Raw genomic sequence first — 17,664 nt, forward strand, 5'->3', positions numbered from 1 at the left:
AGTCCTGTAAACCTTTGACACCCGAGCAAATGACTCCACAACTCAAATAAAATAGAGGGAAAAATCAAACATTTTATAATCTTTATTGTATTTTAAGCATTAAGAAGAGCTGCACAAACTTTAAGTGAGTTAATGTTTCTTTAAAGAAGTATAATAAACATTGTTATGGTGGAAGTATTATAGCAAGAGGACATTTGTATAACATTACCTTATGGACAAACACACAAAGTACTACACTTGATCACATGACAGCTGAAGTATATTATTTCTTCAAAGGTCATGTGAAACTGCAAATAAATTCATCTTTTAATTCCTTAGATATTCGATCATACTTAATAAAGTGGTAGTATATAACTTTATATACTTGATTGCTTTTTTTTTCCTGTGAAGGAAGTAACCTTTAAGATCCCTTTTAAGGTTTAAAAGATCAAAAGCATGTATGCTACACAAACAGCAGAGGCAATAACACTGATCTAAAGACTGAAAGTCTGTATGAAAGTATAAAAATTTACCTTCACCGTTAACTGCCTGCTCCATCATTGCTATGGTCAAATCTGCATTTGCTCGGAAGATCATTTGGTGGTAACAATAAAAAGAAACAAGTTCAGATCCCATCGTAAAGCCATCACTGTGATGGATTGAAACATACTTAGTCTTTACATGCAGTTTCCACTCCAACAGAACAACTAAGCAGAAAGAGAGAGGAAGAAAAAAAAATGGCAAAAACCAAAAAAATTTAAAAAAGAGAAGTCTTCAGTATAACATGTCAGCGTATGCTTTGTCTTGTCTGCCTCAAATCATTGGTCAGGCACGGTCACTTGTTCCAGAGTTTCTATTTTATCCTAGTATTGCTTTAATCCTTTTAGTCTCCATCTCCTGTTTGCCTCGGTTTCATCTCCCTTCGCCTCTAGGAGTTGAGGTGCTCCACTTGGATGGTGGACGCCGACACAGTGAGACAGAGGTCTTTGTGGGAAGTGATGTCAGACACGCTGACTGGTTTGTACTGGATGTCACCGGCAGATACCGTCTTGTACTGATGCAGGTCAAACGGACAAGGCATGGTTTCTGTCTGGGGGTAGCTGTTCTGGCTTTGCTGGCCGCCGCCCGCCGCTCCGCCGCCCGCGCCTCCGGGTCGGCGCGAACCTCCGTCCGTGCTCTCCACCCGGCCCTGAGCTCCAGCCTGGCCCTGGGCCTGGCTTTGGCTCTGTTGCGCCGCCTGCGCTGCAGAGACTACAGAAGCAGTCAACTGGTCTGGGTTGTGTTTCTCCATGTGTTTCACCAGATACGTCTCCTGAGATGAAGGGAGGATAGGCAAAGGGGAAACAGTGGACACATGACTACACGGTGTAAAGTAGCTGCCAGGCGTCTGATGCCAGTGCGGCGTTTCATAGTGTTTCATGTAGAAATGCTCTTCAGAAATGGACATTTGTCTTACTGAGGTATAAGAGCGGTTGCAGAGACCACACGAGTAGATCTTGGCGTGTTTGACAGTGTGTGTGGACATGTGCACCTCCAGGCTGGCTGCATCTATATATCCTTTATTACAGTTGGGGCACTTGTAGGGCTTGTCTTTGTTGTGCTGGCGGCGGTGGGACTGGGAGGAAATCATTGTTACAAGAAAAACAGCTTGAAAATGTCAGTAAACTTATTCAAATTCAAAGCAAAAAACACTTTATTGATCCCAAAGGGAAATTATATATTGTTGTAACTCATATTAGTTAAAATTATTCAGAGAGGTTTTGTATATTTAAGACAGCGGTGTCCAAATGTTTAGGCATGGGGGCCAAAAACACCAATGTTAAAAAGACGACTGGATGACTAAAGCGTCCTTTAGTCATCCAGTTTTAGGTAGAAAGAGAGGAAAAAAAAGAGAAAAACGATAAATCACACAAATGGAAATTATTGAGCTCTTTTTAATTTATCATGAGATTAATTGATTCATTGCTAATTGCGACAGGCCTAATTTTCCCTTCTAATTATAATCGCAAAAACCCTTAAATTTTTACATTTTAATGGCTAAATATACAAACTAAATTCACAATATTTTAATGAAACAAGTAAGGCAGTCAAATTTCTGTAGACAAGTAATTAAAATATCACTGTAGATTTAAAATTAAAAAAGGCTCCTGCAGTTTTGTCATATTAAAAAAAAACTTAAAAAAAATTAGCAACAAGAACAAGATGTATTTCACTCTTGCTTTATTTTGCTGAGTGCATTAAATGGCCGTGCACAAGGCTGCATTTTAGGAAAAGCCACTGGATGTTTTTGGTCCCTATTAGTAATCAACTAAAAGCATAAATGGATGAATACTTTGTGTTGCACCTTACATTTTATGTTTTAATATTTTAATCATCTGTATCTGGCTATCAGTGAAATTTTCACCCCAACATTGTTTTTAAATGTGGATCTGATTCAACTGTCTGATCTGGCAAATAAAACTTAAGCTATTCTAGAACTGTGATCAATGGCCGCCCAAAATTACTCTGAGGACTGCAAATGGTCCCCGAGCCGCACTTTGGACACCCCTGGTTTAAGAAAGAATTATTTCACACCTGTAAATTTGAGAGTTGAGTGAAGGACTTCTCACAGCCAGGATGGGTGCACTTGTACGGCCGATCGCCGGTGTGGATTCTGAAAATAAAAGAAAAACACAAACACACACACATGTACACAGACTCCTGCAACACACAGGTAGGTGAGAAACCCAAGACTAGAGCCGGACTTACCTGCTGTGCTGCTGCAGGTGACTGAGCTGTCTGAAGCACTTGTCGCAGTACGAGCAGGAGTAAGGTTTCACTCCGGTGTGGATGCGGATATGCTGAGCCAGGTAGCTGGAGTTGGCGAAGGACTTGGTGCAGTGGGGACACTTGTGGGGTTTTGACTCCGTGTGGTTCCTGATGAGGACAGACAGGAAGGAGAAGCACAAACAATTTACAAAGAAATAAAACTTTACTGTCCGATATCATTTTTAGTAGTTTATCAGAAATTTAATGGAGATTCTTTTAGTCAACTAAATCAACTGCAAGACTATTTGAGACACAAACAGTAAAGAATTTATTTATTTTTGTTTGTTTTCAGAAAAATGATTTTTTTTTCCGAAAAATGCAATATATTGTTGCATTAAGTTTAATGCAACAATATTTTACTAGTAAATATTTAAAAAGTGATGGATGGATGGATGGATGGATGGATGGATGGATGGATGGATGGATGGATGGATGGATGGATGGATGGATGGATGGATGGATGGATGGATGGATGGATGGATGGATGGATGGATGGATTTTAAGTTAACCAGCAGTAAATGTTTACAATCAAACACCTGATGCAGTGACTAAAGTTTTCAGAAAACATTGTTATTTAAACAAAGCAATGGTAAAACACATTCTGACATTTTCTAACAGTAAATAAAAGCAAAAGTTTTTCGGTGTTAAATTATTCTTCCTTCATTCCAGACCTGTCATAGATTTTACTGTTATGTTATGAGAAACGTGACAAAAGAGGCTCCAAAACCCTGGAGCAGCTGAGAAGGAGGACAAAGTTTCATTCTAACAATAAAATCTCAACTATTTCTGCTTCAATGCAGATGATGCAACAGAGTGGCAAACATGACTCAAAACTGTATCTACACTGCTAATCATATTTTTAAAAAAGCATTCATTGAAATGTAATAGGACTGGATGTTTTGATTATTTTAGGTAAAATAAAGTACCTTTATCAGAATCATTGTATTCTTTTTCTGCCTTTTGCAGGGTCATGCTTTTTTGTTGAGGTGCACCAACTTTTCTTGCTGATCACTGATGTTTAAAATGATTAAAATTTTTATTAATACCTATTTTCTTTTAAAATTGATGCTGTCAGGTGTTATAAGGTCACAATAAACCTTCAATGTTCCAATCTTACTTTACTGAAAAACATTTAACAATTCCCGTGAAACAACAAAACTTTTAACTGTATGAGGTAGTGCTCGCAAACATAAATAAAAGTTTCTACTGCTAAGCTAAACTAAAAAAATCAGATCCTTTAGTCTTCCATTAATCACATTTTAAAAACGAACAAAACTTGCACAACAGGTTGGACTGCATATTTATGTTTGAGCTTCTTACCAACAATTAAAGTGAACGACAACGTTTTGCTGATACAAAAATCACAAAGTTTGAGGTCAGTTAAGGACAAACTAACAAAACAACCTAAACCACCAACACGTAGTTCTCATGTAAGGTCACACTTCCATGAACTTTGTAACCGACAGCCCTCTTGGCAGGCCGTTGCTATGGAGTTGCTATGACAACAGCTTAGATCTAGCTCTCTCCTTGTTCCCATCTAACTTATGAACAGTTAGATGACTGTAAATGTGTAAGTACATTACAGCTATTACTTGATTACAATTTGTGCTACCCACTTCTATGTAAAACTAAGATAAATATCAATGATATTTACTGTGGTACTTACTGTCAAACTATCAAATTTAGCTTAGCTAACGTAGCTTTTATCTGCAAGCTAACAGAGACATGTAGCTTATGTTACAACATGTACTTACTCTGCCAGTCACCAGAGCCGTATTATTATTCACACTAAGTGTTTGCACGTCCTTTATAATCCTTTTAAACACTGATTGTATTCGGTCATAGATTTTAGGCCATACAGCTCATCAGGGTTGTCCAAACTTTTTGCCACATGGGCCAAAATCATCGAGTCAAAAGGACTGGAAGGCCAAAATAAAAATGTTTTTACCTACTCAACAATAAACTAAATGGGCAATACTTAAAGTAAACAAGTAAATAAGTCAGATTTGTTGCTGGAAAAGGATGTGTAAATTATTCTAGATCCAAAACTTAAAAAGGTTTCTGGAGATTTGCCTTATTGACAATAACTTAGCTAATCTTTTAGGTATCAATTGGAAAACAAATAAAACAAAATCAGGATGTATGTCACTCTCTCTTTGAAAATGCTTGCTGTATTTAGTCAAGCTTATTAAATTAATGAAAAGTAGATTTGGGTACAGCAAAGTTTACTTTTGAGTAAAAGTATCTGGTTCTTGGTGAGATAAAGAAAAGAATGATTATTTAAGATGAATCCTTTGTATTATAGGGAATATTTCTATTGTAAGAAGATTTTACTTGTTTGTGGTAATTTTGACCTAATTGAAGATAGAAAGTGATACCTGTACTGGGAGTCCAAAATTTTATCTTTCTTGAGGTGAAGTCTGCGGCCACATACAATCAGTCCAGGGGCTGCAAATGGCCCCCGGGCCGCACTTTGGACACCCCTGTAGTTAACTAAATTGTATATGGCAGCTTGTCCACATTGTCTTACATATTCTGTCTCAGAGAAGACAAGGCAAAATTGCAGCAGCTTTGAGGTTATCTAAATGTAAATAAAATCAGTAGATAAGATCGGTTTCACATGTAAGTATCAACCAATCACCCGAAATTAAAGAATTGATTGGTGCACCCCTAATTTTCTGAGAAGGTTTTATGAACAGATCAGCTCAGATCAACAAGCATTCGCAGATGACTTGACAAAGAGACTTGAAGTTGGCCAAAACACACAGACAGAATGAAGCAAAGCTTTGCAGCAAAACAACTTGGAAGCACTTATCTAATTTAACAAGAACAGAATGAAAATAAATAAAACATAAAACAGAGCGTAAGATAGACGGCTGAGAAAACTAATGAGTGAGTCAGTCAGTGATGCTGCTTCACATGCATTTGTGAACGTGTGCAGAGGAAATGACAGGACATGCAGAGAGACAAACAAAAACACACTAAAGCAAACAAAGACACAGGGAAGCAAAACGTGTTTGCAAAGAAAGAAAGGAAGGAAAGAAAGAAAACAAGAAGGAAAATATTACAAGTGAATTAATACAACACAAACCCCGTACATTTGGACCATCCTTTCTGATTACAGTATGAATTATGTAAAATCTTATTAGAGGGCAGAGCTGCGACCAGAAAGATCTAATCTGGAATCTGATTTCCTGAAAAGGTCACTGGAAGAATGTAATATGAATCTGAACTTCATCGTCCCTCTGAGGAAGAGGAGGACAGCAGCCTGGGCTGCAGGACGAACGCTGGAGGACAGGTTAACAGGACAGGGACAGAGACGAGGACAAACCTGTTGCTACCCTTCCATCTTGTTTCAACAACGCTTCATTTCCCTGAAGAAATTATTTAAATACAAGTAATTCTCTACTATATATCTGAATGCCTTAATATGGGGTAAAATAACCATGAAAAAATGAGAGGGAGTTTTAAGTCACTCCTTGAAAAATAATAATTTATTACTTAATTTTATTGTCATCAGTAAGGGTCAAACATAATTACAATATTTTATTTCTGAGACTAAAAACTGAAACCAAAATTCAGCTTGACCCTCACCGGTAACAATAAAATTATGTTACAAATTTTACTCTTTAAAGCAGATTTTATTGACAAGCAGTGACAATATCACAATAGCATGGACAAATGTGTTGGTACTTGCTATTGATCCTTAGATTTTAGTCATTAATGGTTTAATTTAATATCACAGAGGCCTAGGAAGCTTATTTAAAGGAACAAACGTACTAAAGAGTAGTTTGGTCTGGATGATGAACCAAATACAAGGAGCTGAGATTAAGACAACATACGTATGTTGATTAAATTAAAATGTCAACAAGAAGCTAATTCAATCCAATAATATAATTCAAAATGTGGTCATTATGCACACATGTTGATATCTTTCAAACATTTATTCTTGTTTATTTTGTTGATTTTTGCAGCTTACAGCAAATGGAAATCCAAACCTCAGTTTCAAGAAAATCTGAAGACTGATAAATATTATTTCTTAATAGCGAAACGTTGTGATACGGTCATAACAATCATGGTCATGACTGCTGACCTGACAGTCACCATGGTGATGTCAGCATGACGCTCATGGCAGCCATCTTGTTTGACAAGCACGTTTTACAGCTTTTATTTATTTGGATGTTTTATGAGAACACTATAGAAAATAATCAATTTAAATGAGGAATGTTAAGTGTCTTGTGATATACTTTTAATACTTTATTTTTTAATACATCAACGTCAAATTATTTAGCAGCAGGACTTTGAAACGACTGACAGACTATTTCAAAGAAAGAACCACATTACACCAGGTCTTGGTAACTCTATAAAAGCTTTTTTCTCATTAAAACTCAAATTTTCTCTTAATTATAAGACATGGTAAAATTGAGTCTTTGTTTGCCTAATGTTGTGGCTATTCTCATATAATTAAACCAAACCTATTGTAGCCTCACGCTAGAACAAATCACAGAAGGGATTATTGAAATAAAAGCCACTTTTTCAAAAACATTTCTCTTTATCTTATAAAATGCAGCAAAAAAAATAGATTAAAATTGGAAATGGGATCAGGTATGAAAAAAAAAAAAGATTTTATTTGTAAGCAATATCACTCAGAACTAATCTTAGGTTCTGTTTTGTTTTTTTGAGTAACTTAATTAGATTTGTAATTAAATGTTAAAATAAACACAAATTAACCTCAATGAATGTTACTGTCTAAATACAGATAACATACGAGTTTGACCTTTTGAATTGAATTACTGAAATGAATTAACTTTAATTTAATTAATGTTAAAATTAAAGCTAACAACACCGTCTCCAAGCAGTTCAATGTTCCTTTAACTTCAGCTCACATAAGATTAAAAGGCCTGGTTTAAAAGCATGAAGGAAAGTGTGGATCTTTATTAGAGAAAGACCCCAAAGCGAAGCAAAGGTCGAGGTTAATAATTTTCTGATCTCTCCATCCATTGGTTTAGTTTTGGGGCTGCATTCCTGCATCAAATCTGTGCACAAGATTACTGAGGCGTCTTAGAGAAAAACATGAGCCACAGGTCAAAGCTGCTCCAACTGGATTACGACCCAAAATATAAAGTTAACAGCACTCGCAAAATGGCAGAGGACAAAGAAATAAATACATAAAACCTCAGTATTTTTAAAAAAACCTCAATGAGCCCAGATATATTTCCTGCTGAGTACTAGGGCTAGGCATTTATCAAATCGTTTATCATTTACTGTAAAAAAGTTACTGTCACTATAAGAATTATGATTTATTGTTTCAATTAATCTTAAAAAAATGTTCCCCACTATTTTTCTCCATGAGAGAATCAAAAATGTAAATAAATTAAGCTTAATGATATAAATCACGCTTCTTTATGAAAATAAGAATGATTTTCAAGAGCACAATTTGTATGCAGTTTCCTAAAAAAGAGGTAATGTAGTTTTTAATCATAATGTTTTATCATTATTGCGACAGTACTGCAAAATATTGTGATAAAATATTTATCACCCATAATATCTACGGTAAGACCTGAAAACTACAGGCTGGACAGTTTGTTCAGAAGGAAAAGGCAAAACTACCTATTTGCAGATGCAGTGATCACTTGTTGGTGTGTTTGATTTGGGGTACCATCTTTTTTGTCCATGCAATTTTGATTTGTTTTAACACAATACAGAGTTAAATTGAATAAATAGTAAATTTGGAGTAAAAAAAAACAAGGTTTTAAGCTGCTTCAGATGTTTTTTTGGGTTGCTAAGGAAGGGAAGCAACAAATGTTTCTCCGTCTGAGGTGCAGGGGAGAGGATAAGGGAGGAAGGTGGGGTCTGCAGTACCGTGAGTGCTGCTGTAAGTGACTGAGCTGCCTGAAAGATTTCTGGCAGTAGGAGCAGGTGTAAGGCTTGGCCCCGCTGTGGATGCGGATGTGCTGGGCCAGGTAGCTCGAGTTGGCGAACGACTTGGCGCAGTGAGGACACTTGTGAGGTTTGGCCTCTGTGTGCGACTTGGAGTGGATCTGCATGTCAGACTTACTGAAGAAGGTCGCCGCACACATCCGGCACCTACAGGCGGAGAGACACAGAAATGGGAGGCCGGGATGGAGAAAGGAGAACCAGAAGGAGGGAAACAAAACCAGAGGAGGAGGAAATTTTCACGAAAGATGGGATGAGGGGGGGAGGTGGGGTGATCAGGACAGGAGGAGGAAAATGGAGCAATGAGTCAGATAATTAAGTTATGGGAGAAAATAAATTATTAAAAGAAAACTCAATCAGGACAGAAGTGGGTTAACAAATGTTACACACGCCCAGACAACACAGAAAGACATTAAAAGGGGAAATTTAGTAAAAACAGAAAAAGAAAGGTCTACAGATATAAAACAAAGGAACAGAGTGCTATATCCAAACAAACAGAAGAAGCAAGGCTAATTTGCAGCATGTGGAGAAGCAGAGAGGAGCTGCAGAGCAGTGATGTGTTTGTCTTTTCAAATGCATCATCAAGCATCTGCTACAAAGACTCACTTCCTGCCAGAACATGCAGAAAAGAATGTTTAGAAGAGCTACTATGCGTGTTTGTGTCTGTGTCAGCAGCACCTAGTTCGTCTATAAGAGCTGAACATCTATGCAGCCAGAGCGAGGACGCACAGCAGACGCTTTTTAATCAAAACCGTACCTGTATGTCTTTGTGGAGTCTTTATGTCCATGTTCTTCGTCCTCATGGGACATCTCGTATGGATCTCCGGGATGATGATGCTGCAAAGATGACACCTTTCCAAAACAACAAGAAAAAAGGATTTGGACAGGTCTCTTCAGCTACAAAGTCAAATTTTCCTCTCTAGTTATTGTCTTACATGTCCGCCAGGTGTCAGGTGTGTCAGTATTAGCGTGTCATGTCCTGGTCCACCCAGAGTGGCAACTCTGGACAGCGTAGTCACCTTCTTCTTTCTCCCTCGTTTGGAGGGAGATGGCATCACGACCACGTGGGACGTCCCGTCTCCTTCTTTCTTGTCTGCAACAGAAAGGAAGAACATCCTTAAAAAAAAGAACAGCATCTTTTGCTGCTTCATGTCCTAAAATTGCGCAGTTTTGGAAATATGTGCACAAAACTATGAAGAAGATTCTGGGATATAATATCCCTATGAGTAGCACGGTACTGTGTCCTTATAATTTTAACAATACCAAAGTAAGCGTAAAGGATAGGGACCTGATTAAGATAACGGTAATAGCTAGTAAGAAACCTTTTACGAGGAAATGGGGAAAGACCACAGCAAACACAAATGGAAGAAAAGTGGACGAAATGGACAATATTCAAGACAAAAGACAGCGACAAAAAATAGAGAAAGAACTGGACAAACTACATGGGACAAAGGTCTAAATAGCTGCCAAGCAGAAGTTTCATGTTATATAATGTTTAATATGAATTGTTCATGTACATTTTAAACGTAAACAAATGTATGGAAAACGCTAAATGATTAAAAAAAACCTGGTGCTTCAGTTTACTCATCCACTTTCAAAAAGTTTAATGTTTTTTTTTCTGAAGGTAACTAGAAATAAAACAAACTTTCTATCTTTATTCAACAGTCACGCTATCAAGAATTTCCCTTGCATTACTTTGGAGTAAATGGCTTCAAGTAAATATTTCTTATAATAATAACATCTCAAGCTGATTTTTAGGTTTTGTCAACTCACAGGCTCATTTTATACGACAACAGTGCATCACTGTTACAGAATTTACATAAACAAATGTTGCAGAACTGACCCGACAACACAGCTGCTAATCTCATGCTATGCAATGCAGACTCTCTGTCTTCACTGAGGAAGACTCCGAATTCTTGAAGTAGCTACGAATTAAGCTAAACCTATTTGATTTATTTGGTTATGACTAAAAAACAAACTGAAAAGTGCAGATGGCAATGTAAATATGCATGGTAAAATAATTTCACAAACAATTTCTACAAAGTTTGTATTTAAGTTTAATAAATGTAACTTAGTAGGAGGGAAAATAATGTGTTGTGAAAATTATTTCTGTCTTTTGTCATTTTTATTAGCAAACAAAGCCAGAAAATAAAATCGGAAATTGTATCTGGTATGACAAAATCTCAGATTAAATTTTTATGCCTTATCTCCCAGTCCTAGACTGAGTGTACATTGCCTTGATGTTTTTGTATGTTTACCTGAAGAAGGAAGAGCTGAAACTATCATGGTGGTCGCTGGATGACCGGAGACAAATGACTGAGAGGACGTGGGAGAGACCAGCGTTCCCTGAGGTGTTGTGATCACCAGACCAGCTGCACGCAGAGAAACAAAGGCAGAAAGTATTATAGGCTGATATAAACGTATCATCAAATACATATTTAATATCTTCTGCTGAGCCTGGAACTGCTAAAACAGCATTATAAAAAAAAGGAGCCCTCAAAAGCTAAAGAGCTGCTGAATCATTTCTGAGAAGCGCCCTGTGGCTGTGGAATAAAAAGAGACACGCAGATGTTCATTTTACCCTCAAGCTGACCTGTTGGCAACATTTGTTCTCATCAAACTGAATCATTTAATGCGCTGCTGCTACGAGCCGCTACGTTCAGAAACCATCTTCTGCGTCGTCAGATATTACGGCCACGGCTCCAGCTGTTGAAACAGAAAGAGTCGGCCCTGAAGGCTGCTCTGGGCAGAAACAGGCGTACCTGCTGTCATGATGCCTGTCGAGGGGACGGGCAGCACTGTGATGTTCTGGGTGCTGTGAGGCGGGTGGAGGTGCGCCGCACCGCCAGCCTGCCCGCCGCCATCTGTCTTGGCTCCAGGAGTTGGGATGGTAAGAAGAGTAGTCTGGTAGTGTGAGGCCGATGACGGAGAGAAGGAGGCGTTCTTCTCCTGGTGCTCCTTCACCTTGTTCAGAAACATGCTATTCTCAAGCTGGCAGAGGTCAGGGGAGGAGAGTGATGTCATCAGGCAAAGCTGAAGTATGTGACTTTATAAAAATTATGTTTTTTTATAAAATTGTCACCATGTGATGACAGGATGTAATGAGACAGAAAATCTGTGAAAAGATCAGTCTCCTTCACCTACTTCATGAACTACCACGAAGAAATACACCACTCCCAGTCAAAAACAACCAATCAGAGGCGGGAGGCGGGTCTTAGCGCTGTCAATCAACCTCATTTACACACTGCTAAATGGGCTAATGAATTAAATGAATGAGGCGCCACCCTGTTACCACGTTTAGGTGGTTTTACACAAAAACAAAGAATAAAACTGTTCAAATTAATTAACGACACAAATATTAACAGATATGAATCCAGATCTGATTATATCAAAATGGGAAATTGTAATTGTAAAAATAGTACATTACTTAATGAGAATAGCAAGAAATAAAAAAGATAAAACTGTTTAACTGCATTTTGCAGGACTGCTTCTGGAAAAAAATAATATAAAAAAAAATCTAATAAATGTGCTGGTGTACAGTAATCAAACATGAGGAAAGACAGAGAAATACATTTGTATTTCCCATGAAAACATGGTACATAGTCTTGTATAGTCCGATAACACATTTATTTAGTCTCATAAAAGACGTGATTATTATAAAAATAAAGGCATTTTTTTGTCCATGATGAGTCCACCAAGGTTACACTTTACACTTTAATGATGTACATTTTAAGAACAATGCACTGACCTGACAAAATCAATCAATCAGAGCCAGGAGGCGGGTCTTAGCGGTGTCAGTCAACTTTGTGTATATGCTGCTAAATGTGCTAATGGTGGAGAAGCAACTTAGCATTAACCTTATCATTCCCTACTGTCTCTGCCAGCTGCAGCGTAGCAGAGAACAAGATGGGGAGCAAAGGGAAGAACAAGCAGCGCCACATGGAGGGTAATTGACAGCGCTAAGACCCTCCTTCTGGCTCTGATTGGTTGATTCTAGCTAGCACTGGGAGAAGGCAGAGAAGCTAAATTTTTTCACAGATTATCCGTCTCATATCATTCAATCAGTTTCAACAAATATGTAAAAAAAATATATATATATATTTCTTATTGAAGTTACATACTGCAGCTTTTAATATTTTATTTTATGTCAATCCTAAATAAATACCTGCGTGGGCACAGTGGGGAGGTGAGACCAGAAATATGAGGAATTAAAATGAGAGTCTTCCATCATCTCTGCGGGGGGAAAAAAAACACAAGAAGAAGAAGTATAAGGTTCATAGATCTGCCAAATAAGATAAAGAGACAAAGAAACTCAGCTTGAAATGATCTAAATATTCCCCTTCTGTCCACATTAAGCAGGCTTACACTGGAGGAAGAGCTGATGATGATGATTAAGATATGCTAAGAATGAAAGGATTAAATGGGATTCAATCAGTTCTTTCAGCACCAAGACTGATTCAGTTCACGTCACTCATTTATACAGTCATATTCAGTCTTTCCTGCTGGCTGTGAAAAGTGTGACCCAATAGGATGAATTTATCATTTGCACAGCAGCATATATAGAAGCTTTTGTGCAATTTGGTTGCTGGTAATAATGCACACAGTCATAAAAAGGGAAGTAGCCCCTTGCACTTCCTTGTCTTACTTGAATTTGAAACGTTTTGTTGCAAATTTTCAAAGACATAGAATCCTACAAAAAACAAAACAAAAGTAAGAATAACAAACTATATAACAGGGCAAACTTACAGCATAAGAAAACATTGTACAGTTATAAAAAAACAAAAACAAAAAAAAGTAGATGTATATTTTTGCATAAAAAAGACGTATCGGAAAAAAACTTTTTAGAAATGGGCCTCTGTGTTATGTCATATTTATACCAACAAAAATGAGCAAATAGAAAGCTCTAGAAATTCATATGAACATAAAGAACCAAAATAAAAAGTAATGCTTTAGTTTAATCTATATGAGTACTTTTATAGCAGATGATTTGTTATAAAACAGCTATTTATTAATGTGGGATTTTTTTCTAATTTAACTTTGTAATTAAAGTTTTTCTCTAAGTTATACACTGTGATGTCATACAATTTTATTTATGCTGTAATTTTTGTCTTTATGAATGAAAATCTCATCTGAAATCTGCTTTTCATGTTTACTCTGGTTGTTTTTGACTTATATTAAAATTAACTTGGAGATCTGAAACATTGAAGTGTGACAAGAAAGCAAATGCAGAAAAAAATATTATTATTTTTTATAAATAATAATAATAATTATAAAAATACATATTATTTTTGGTGGAATATGTATAGGTGGCTGACATAATTATAATTATGGCATTAAATGAGACATTATTAAAAAAACAACTTGAGGTAATTCAACACTTTTAATGCTATAGTAGAAGTTGCCACTTAATGACAGGAAATTCAAGATGGCAGAGATAAACATTAACTCCAAACCAAGAGAGCAAAAAAAAAAAAAACTAACTTAAATTGAACATATGTTTCCCAGAAGTAATTTTTCTGCACAATAATTCAGAATATTTTCAGAAAGAAAATCCTGTCAATCGAGTTAATAGAAAAGTACAAAAATGGGGATATTGGGGCCCCAGAGAGCTTGGGGTCATTGTTTACTCTGTTGAGTCTAAGGCCAGAGCATCTACAATGACTCTCAAAAATTACAATTATAAAAAAAACTAACTCAGCTTTTCAAAAGTAGATATAATAAATGCATGTGTACAATGTTATTTTTCATGGAATAACCACAGAAAGGCACTAAAAGTTATGATGGAGTATTAATGCCAGGCTAAGGTAATTATCTTTTTCAAATTAAGAGAATAAAGTTAAAATATTATGAGAATATAGTAAAAATATTAGTAGAGAAAAGGTGCAAAATTACCAGGAGCAAATGTTTTTCTTCAAAATCCAGTCGTTTGCACAATCGCTTCAAATTCCTACTACTGATAATAATGTGATGATGAAAAAAGATTAAAAACTTCCTTATTTGTAAAACCAATAGAAAAGAATACCTTTACAAGATGCTCAACATTCCTCATTTTAACACAGTGGTAAAACTGGTTTTTCATTTAGGAGTTCTCATAAAAGAATTATTTCATTCTCTTATTAATGAAACTTTATTAATATATTCAGGCAATATTATGACTTTATTCTAAATATTAAATTATTGTTACAACTTTATTCTTTTACTATTTCAAACTGGCCCTGACACTGTCACAAAAAGTATCAATAATATTTTTACTTCTATTTATGTTTTATATTTTAAATCATTTTCCACAAATATCAACATCCCCTGGGGGGGGAGTGCATCCATCCTTTTATTAAACCTTAAAATAGAAATAAAACCGTTGTTCTTTAAAAATAACACATTTCTCATAATAAATATTTAGTAAACATTACCAGTTGTCTTTTTTTCCCAAAATGTTTGGCAACATTCGTAGATCTAAAGTGGATATTTGCATTGTTAGGGTTGCAGAAATCTCTTAGAAGAAAACTAATGACAAAGAAAAAACGTAAAAAATAAATTATTAAAGTCACACAGTGACCAGACTAAATTAACGTAACCTGAAACAAACCACTTCTTGGTAGTCTCTTATATATGACACAGGTATGTTATTTATGCTTTTATCAATTGCTAAATCGTCATAATTTTTAGTCTTTTGGGGGGTTTGAAATAAATGGCTCTGAATAAAATGCTAAATCAGTAGTAACGATGCTTTAATTCCAGCTGTAGACAGTTAGCTCTAAGCTAGAAGTGTATGAAGTGAGCTACTATCACTAGCTTGTATAAAGTGCTACATTTTGGGTCCAAATAGTGCTGAAGCTCGGAAGCTTGACTCCATTCGGGCCCAGTAGGTGTTGTGGTTACTCCGGCCCACCGCGCTGATTAACTGCAGCTAGCATACAATGTGTCTGTGTTGCCCTCCTGCCTGATAGAAAAAAAAAATAACAAGCAGGAAAAAAAAAAAAAAAAAAAAAAACCTAAAGGGTAAAAAAAGCGAAAAAAAACTCGGCCATCCTCACAGACTTCCGGCTGTGGCGGAGAGGCGGCAGCACACATTCAGGGAAAATTACTAACGACGGCAGAGAGAACAGCGACGTTTACCGGTTCAGACGACTCCGACCTCCTGTCCGAAACTCCAAGCAACCCGAACAATCTGGTCCCGAGGTCCAACTTTGTCAAAATTCCTGTAAATCAGTGAAGTTTCCTCCCCCTCCCTGTCTTACTATTTTTTTCTCTTTTTTTCTCCGCTTAGCTAGCTGCTTCGTCTGAGCTTCACTTCCTCTCGAAAAGGTCGTCAGACAAAAGGAGTGTGTCTGTGTTGATGTCATGTCCGGTATCTGATGGATACTTGATTTAAAAATGCAACATGTTCTTCTTCAGCCGTCTCAGCGGGAGTTTTAGGGCGACAAAGGTCCGTTTTGAAGCAAATCAGCTCTTGATTACTTTTATTTTGTTGCATTCAAAGATCAGATTCTGATCTTAAGCTGAACGTGATGCCTTCACGTTACCTTGGACGAATCAGAGGTCACTAAAATCGATCTACTGTGGTGATTTGGATGAAGTGAATACACTACAAACAGAGCAGGGGCAAAAAAGGTAGTTATAAAAGATTACACTGTATCAGAATAAATTCAAAAAATGTCATTTTAAAATAAATTAAAATGATTAATGCAGTGTAATTACTGCCATGACAGGGTATACAGTCTGATTTCTGAACTGTATACAAGACATTACAACATCTTATTAGGGCCATTTTAAATAGAAAAAAGGAGTAAATTTCCAACAAAACTCTCAGAAATTTTCTAAAAAATAAAAAAACAAGTGCATTTCTTGGCTTGAAAAGTTGAAAATTTGCTACATAAAAAGCATAAATTTTGAGATTAATCTAATAAATTCATAGAAAAAATGATTTCCGAGTTTCACAAGTCGAAGATTTTCAACTTTTCAAACTTAGAAATTTCTAAGTTTTTCCTAGAAATTTCAATTCAAAATTCCTGACATTTTCCTCACAAATTTTTGACTTTTGCAGCTCAGAAATGTCATTGTATTTTTGTGTAGGATATTTCTGAAAGTAATCTGAGCATTTCTGAGTCTTTCAGGCAAATTTTTAACATTCGGAGCTCAGAAATGTCTGAGTGTTTTCTAGAAAATTCCTGAGATTAATCTAAAAATTTCAGAGTTTTTTGGCAGAAATGTATTCCTTTTTTTCTATCTACAATGGCCCTAATATGCAGCTGCACTTTAACAATAACTTGTCAGACACTGTTATATTTAACAATAAAATTCAAAGTTATTTTCAGATTTCACCGCAGTTGCACATTTATTGGTGAATTTATTCATCAAGTGTATTTTGACCATTTCTGTGTTATTGCTGTCGTACCTTCCAGTTGTCTCTTTGCTAAGTTTCAATTAAGAGAATAAGTTCAAAGCACTGAATGAAGAACAAACATAAGATTATGAAAAATTAACCAGACACATCTACAGTTCATGTTTAAGTCAAGCTTCTTGTTTGTACAGAAGCTTTGATGTTTTATTGTTATTTTCTGTCTGCTGCACCTTTTATGCCTTTTTGTAAAGAAGAAACATAAATCACTGTACACTGCCACTAGAACTACTTTATTCTTCATGAGTTATACACACTATCTACTTACTGTTAGTATTGGTCTAATGAACTTTATGTTTAATTTGGGAAAATGTTTCTTCTGTTATTTATTTGTACTATTTTTTATTTGTAAATAGAAACATTTTCATATAAACAAATGTTTTTGTCTTGTTACACCATTTTACAAAATTAAATCAGATGGTATGATCAGTTACTCAATATTTAAGAAGCCTTTTTTTTTTACCAAATACTTTTTTACTCTTAAGTAATTTTTCAGATTTTACTTTTACCTCAATAAAAAGTTGAAGTATTGCTACTCTTAC

The 17,664-nt window shown here is 36.1% G+C and overlaps 1 protein-coding gene and 1 long non-coding RNA gene across 5 annotated transcripts; one reads left to right on the top strand and one right to left on the bottom strand.

The window, feature by feature from the left end:
• Window positions 1-67: 67 nt before the first annotated feature.
• znf384b (zinc finger protein 384 b) lies at window positions 68-16,052 on the bottom strand. Of its 4 annotated transcripts, none has more exons than XM_088013589.1 (11): window positions 15,841-16,041; window positions 12,890-12,957; window positions 11,487-11,688; window positions 10,983-11,096; window positions 9,660-9,817; window positions 9,482-9,576; window positions 8,650-8,874; window positions 2,728-2,895; window positions 2,554-2,632; window positions 1,436-1,594; window positions 68-1,291 (listed from the first exon to the last, which is right to left on the bottom strand). In XM_088013589.1, the coding sequence occupies exons 2-11, from the start codon at window positions 12,953-12,955 to the stop codon at window positions 908-910; spliced, it is 1,650 nt and encodes a 549-aa protein (XP_087869715.1). In that variant the 5' UTR covers window positions 12,956-12,957; window positions 15,841-16,041; the 3' UTR covers window positions 68-907. The 4 variants fall into 4 exon arrangements, with proteins under 4 accessions (XP_087869715.1, XP_014842592.1, XP_014842590.1 ...); XM_014987106.2 differs by having other exon boundaries at window positions 11,487-11,715; window positions 15,841-16,040; XM_014987104.2 differs by having other exon boundaries at window positions 68-1,594; window positions 11,487-11,715; window positions 15,841-16,052.
• LOC106917846 (uncharacterized) lies at window positions 15,602-17,653 on the top strand. Its single transcript, XR_001418295.2, has 2 exons — window positions 15,602-15,903; window positions 15,992-17,653. It is a non-coding gene; the product is annotated as an uncharacterized LOC106917846 (long non-coding RNA).
• The last annotated feature ends 11 nt before the right edge of the window (window positions 17,654-17,664 follow it).

The sequence above is a fragment of the Poecilia mexicana genome, unplaced genomic scaffold (genome assembly GCF_051168715.1).
Source record: "Poecilia mexicana isolate PSO_F unplaced genomic scaffold, ASM5116871v1 scaffold_16, whole genome shotgun sequence".
In the NCBI taxonomy this organism is placed as follows: Eukaryota; Metazoa; Chordata; class Actinopteri; order Cyprinodontiformes; family Poeciliidae; genus Poecilia; species Poecilia mexicana.